General features: G+C 35.3%; 1 protein-coding gene across 1 annotated transcript; it reads left to right on the top strand.

Annotated features, from left to right (window-relative positions):
• Positions 1–492: 492 nt before the first annotated feature.
• Positions 493–2579, top strand: LOC149253095 (small ribosomal subunit protein uS7-like). Its single transcript, XM_089454365.1, has 3 exons — positions 493–687; positions 1748–2214; positions 2357–2579. The coding sequence occupies exons 1-3, from the start codon at positions 493–495 to the stop codon at positions 2577–2579; spliced, it is 885 nt and encodes a 294-aa protein (XP_089310491.1).
• The last annotated feature ends 2947 nt before the right edge of the window (positions 2580–5526 follow it).

Genomic DNA, 5526 nt, shown 5'->3' on the forward strand with positions numbered 1-5526 from the left:
ATGGAAATCTTCTGGGAAAACAATATCTATATCATGGGGGACCTTCTTCCTGTGATATAGTTCTGTTTTGGCAGTTTTTGATTTTTTGCTTTTTGTCTTATTTTCCTGTTGTTGATTTTGAGCTGCCTGGCCACTGGGCATTAATCAGTGTCCTCTGCGAAATGGAACTTGTTTCTCCTTCGCAGATGGTGATATTATTCCATAATAGAATGAACCTGCTCCACAATTTTGTTTTGTCCAAATTTCTGTTTTCACATTGTGTACATGCTATTACATAGCCTAAAGCTGCCTTATGACTTTGGCAATATACCGCTTGAACATTGTTCTATTTATGTATGTTTTCATTGTATTATGAATATAAATGTTGCTTTTTCATTCTGAAAAAAATAATGTTTGCGGCGTGGTTATTTAATTTTGAATGGGAATTGACCCGCTATGGTTGCAAAGTTGCAGCCATAGAAAAAATTACATATGGAGGGATGATGGGTATCCATGAGGCCAAGCTGCCTGCGGGCTTGTTGCCAATCTCAGAAAGACAGGCTTGCTGTCAATGTCTGCGGGCTTGTTGCCAATTTCAGAAAGACAGGCTTGCTGTCAATGTCAGGAAAACATCTATTGCGCGCTAGAACTTTTCATCTTGCTGCTACGCCTTTTGATCTGATCGAAGCTTCAGAAAAGTCGCTACAGGTAGAGATCCCAACAGAGAATCAACTCACAGGACACATACCCTCATGAAAATAAAACCCAAGTGAGTACTGTTGAAGTTTTTAATGGAGAAAACCGTTGTGATCGGTCAAAGAAATACATACCTCAATATTTTCACCTGGGAGAAAATATTTGAGAATTGAAATGAGAGATTTCATGTCTTTATGCCAATTTCTTTTAGTCATTTTGTGCTTCCTTTTGTCAGACTGGATTGAACCTCTAAACTGGCCGTCATTTGGACTACTAGAACTGTAGAATGTGGCCTTTAAAACAGGAATCGAAAGACCAGATGACCCGCTGTGGTTGCAGAGTTGCAGCCATCGGAAAAATTACATATGGAGGGGTGATGGTATCCATGAGGCCACGCTGCCTGCGGGCTTGCTGCCAATGTCAGGTAGACAGGCTCGCTGTCAATGTCAGGAAAACATCTATCGCGCACTGGAACTTTTCATCTTGCTGCTACGCCTCTTGATCTGATCGAAGCTTCAGAGAAGCCACTGCAAGTAGAGATCCCAATAGACCATCCTAGAATGAAACCTATTCAAATTAAATTGGAATTTGATGATGGCCGGATGTGAAAACTCGGTGATGGCACCAGATAAAATTTCGATTCCAATGTCTGGTTATTGCAGATGATGGTTTGGGTGTAAAATTTTATAACAGATTAATAATTATTTTAAATCTCATGACAGAAAATATTTCAATCGTCTAACACAAAAATCAAAGGTGCATTAAGTATACAGGTAGCAGATAGGGGAGTTGAGTTTTTTTGTCAGCTAGTAGTCTTTGTTTCTCAGCCTCAAGTAATTTATATTTACTGTGACCTGTTGCACTTTACATAAGAGCCTATATCATTTATTCTGGTTATTGAAATGACCTGGAAACCAAATTTTATATTATTTTGGTTCAGCGGATCTATGTGCTGTTTTCTCAGTTGAGATTTTTTTTTTTTTGTATGTTAATTTTCAAAATTATGTGACTGGGCACTAAATTTTAAGTTTTTAGTTTGGAGACTTTATTTCCGTAAATTATTTATATATAGTGTGAGCCTGTTGCTTACTCAAGAGCTTATAATGGCCTATTGAATATCTTGCCAAGCAAGTTTCTATGGGTAACACATTTTGTTTTCAAAAAGGAAGTTAATTGGTTTTTTCAATTTTGTATTGTTAGCCTTTGGTGGCTGGTGTGTCTGGACATTGTAGAACACATTATTGAAGCACTGGCGGAAATTTTGCAGGTTAATGATCTATCACTAGCAGATTACATAGCTGTCTCATCACAAAAACATGCAACATTTGTTCCACACACAGCTGGCCGTTACTCAGTCAAACGGTTTCGGAAGGCTCAATGCCCTATTGTTGAACGATTGACCAACTCTTTGATGATGTACGGGCGTAACAATGGAAAGAAGTTGATGGCTGTACGAATAGTCAAACATGCTATGGAAATAATTCATCTCCTTACTGATCAGAACCCAATACAGGTCATAGTGGATGCCATCATAAACAGGCGAGTTAATGTTTCCTTGTGGTTTTCAGCACACTTGCCATTTTATGTTTAACTTACCCCTTTTCTCTCTTTGCCATACTTTGGAAACTTTCTCTCGGAATGATCTTCATGTTTGTTAACAAGTCTTTCTAGATTTTGACAGTGGTCCAAGAGAAGATGCTACTCGAATTGGTTCAGCTGGTGTTGTTCGACGTCAAGCAGTTGATATATCTCCTTTGAGACGTGTAAATCAAGCAATCTTTCTGCTCACCACTGGTGCGCGAGAAAGCGCGTTCCGAAACATAAAAACGATAGCTGAGTGCCTTGCAGATGAGCTTATCAATGCTGCAAAGGGGTCTTCAAACAGGTACCATGAGTTGCATTAATGTTGACCTTACTTAGTCTATCTTAGATCATTGTTATGTTGCTAGGTATCATATCTTACCATCACAGCATCATGAGCAATCATTTATTGGATGCACAAATAACATTTTTTTTATTCCAATGTTATACAGTGTTTATTTGTTACGAATTCTTTATTTTTTAAAGGAAAAAAACTGTTGTTTTATTGGTTGAATTGAGGCTTCTGTGATCCATAACAATTATAAGAAGAAATTTCGGTGTAAATCACATTCAGAAAATCATTATTGACGCGTTTCGAACTAACCAGTGTGGTTCATCGCCAGGACAAGTTGAAAAATCATATCTATCTTTGCCAGTTAAATACTTTGAGTAGAGCCTCCAACAGCTAACTAGGGTAACGTCTAAATTTGACTAGGGACCAAGGTCAAACAAACCAGTGAAAAATTAAACGTAAATAAGGGACCTTACCTATATATAAATTAAATGTATAAAATCATAGGAACTTAGTATACCCGACTTGCAGGTGGTTGGTTATGCTCTTGGTGTTATAGTGGTAGCTATGAGGTTTGATCCTGGGTCTCCCATAGATTAGGCCGGGCAGTGACCGATTCACCATGTGGTTAAATTTTTTTTTAATTAAATTGGTAGTTTAATAAATCGTTAAAAGTATTAACTATTTAAGAGATAAATAGAAATTATAAATATTAGTATATAATTATTAAAATTATAAAATTTTTATTTTTATTTTAATTAAATTGGTAGTTTAATAAATCGTTAAAAGTATTAACTATTTAAGAGATAAATAGAAATTATAAATATTAGTATATAATTATTAAAATTATAAAATTTTTATTTTTATTAACTAGGAGGTTAAGTTTAAAGCTAGATGAAAATAATAATAATAAAAAATAAATAAATATATTAGAATAAAATACTATTCCGTTAAAATAAATAAATAAATAATAATATATATATATATATATATATATAAATATACTTGAAGGAATAAAATACCTTAGGAAAAAAGAAAAAGAAAAGAGGGGGTTATTTAATAAAAAAAAATATTAGTAAAGATTTTATTTATTAATATCTATCAGGAAAAAATAAAAAGAAAGAGTGACACAAATTAAAAAGAAGGAGAAGGTCAGGAAAAGGACCAAAAGAAAACCACAGAGCAAGAAGGGGAAACCCTAGGAGGAAGGAAAAGACAAGGCTCCAAGGGGAACAACGAAAGCTCGAAAAGGAAAAAAGGGGGGAAGGAAAAGAAAGACTAGGAAGAAAGCGCAGGGATCCAACAGCGACTGATCTTCCAGCGGTCATCTCTATTGAGATTGTTAGACCTTCTTTCAATTTCAATAGCTTCCCTGAATTCACGATGATGAAACTGAGCAACTTTGGCAATAACTTTGGCCTCCTCTATACAAACCTAGTGCTTGGTCTTCTCTGCATGCTTTGCTAACGCTGAAGACCTGGTTCTCCCATGTCTTAGGTCAGCTGCATGTTCGCTGATCTTTTGATGGATGGAGCGCCCTGTTTCAACAGGATCTTTCACCGATCGGAGCGATTTAGGAATGGTGTTGAGGGGCCTAAAGGTTAAGGGAATATCATACCTCTTAAGGATCCGAGCAATCTTGTCTATGGTTCCCTGGACATAGGGAAGAAGAAAAAATTGTTACTTTTGTTTTAGATGAAAATTGAGTTACATTTCTTGTATTTTGAGTACACTGACAACTGTTTGGAAACTCTTTTTGAAATACAAACTATACATGTTTCTTATTATCATGATCTCACCGTAAATTTTGATGCAATGGTTTGTCATAAATAATGTAAGGTATTTTATTGTAGTATATAGTATTGTTAAGGCTGCTCTTTATTTGGTTGTTTCCTGTGACGGATGAATTTACATGCACCAGAAGTCATTATATATGGCAGGTTAGTGTAGTGAACGTCACCAGTTGCATTAATGTTGACACTAGTTAGTATATCTTACATCATGGTCATGATTGTTATGTGGTTATGCATCATATCGTATCATTTTAGACATTCATTTATTGTTTTCACGTCTTAAAGTAATAACTTGTTTTTATATTATAATGATATACGATCCATTTGTTATGGAATCGTTTATTTTTAAATTCAACCTAAACTCATCTTTTATTTTCAAGGATAAAACTGCTGCTTTCTTTGAGATGAAAAAAATTGTTACTCTAGTATGAGATGAAAATTGAGTTACATTTCATGTGTCTTGAGCATATTGACAACAGAATACTGTTGATCTTTTTGAAATATAGGCTATATAGGATTTCCTATTTCATACTTTCTAGCGCCGACAACTTTGTTTCTATGATCACAATCATAAAAGGGGGAGATTGACAGCCATTACCATAATTGTCCTTTAATGGGACAAAAATGAGTGTTGGATGACAGCAGTCCTTCAACTATAGGCTGGAAGTATAAATAAACAGCAAACTGTTGCTGGCTAAACTTCGGTAGCTATCTTGGGATTGATAATACAGAACTTTGAGCTTGGATTTTGTGATTTTCCATGACACTTAAAACAAGATTTCTGTGATTTTCGTTGCACCTGGAGCAGATTTCAGCATCTTACTAACTCACATCACACATTTCAGCATCTTACTAACTCACATCACACAGAGATTATGGTTTTTCTGTAGCTCACATTGTTCATAGAGATTATGGTTCTTCTGTAGCACACATTTTTCAGAGATTATGGTTCTTTTGTAGCTCACATTTTTCACTGAAATTATGGTTTTTCTGTAGCTCACATTCTTCAGAGAAGTAGTCTTTTAGGAAGCTCATATATCACATAAATATACCTTGGACCTCTGAACTCTTTTTCTCTAGGTAAGCCTGTACAAAGCTTAATTCGCATCACACAGAGATTATGGCTTTTCTTTTGCTCGGTTTTTTTCATAGAGATTATGGTTCTTTTGTAGCTCACATTTTTCA

This window comes from Pinus tabuliformis, chromosome 7, assembly GCF_031772625.1.
Source record: "Pinus tabuliformis cultivar Carrire ecotype Pingquan chromosome 7, CPIR1, whole genome shotgun sequence".
In the NCBI taxonomy this organism is placed as follows: domain Eukaryota; kingdom Viridiplantae; phylum Streptophyta; class Pinopsida; order Pinales; family Pinaceae; genus Pinus; species Pinus tabuliformis.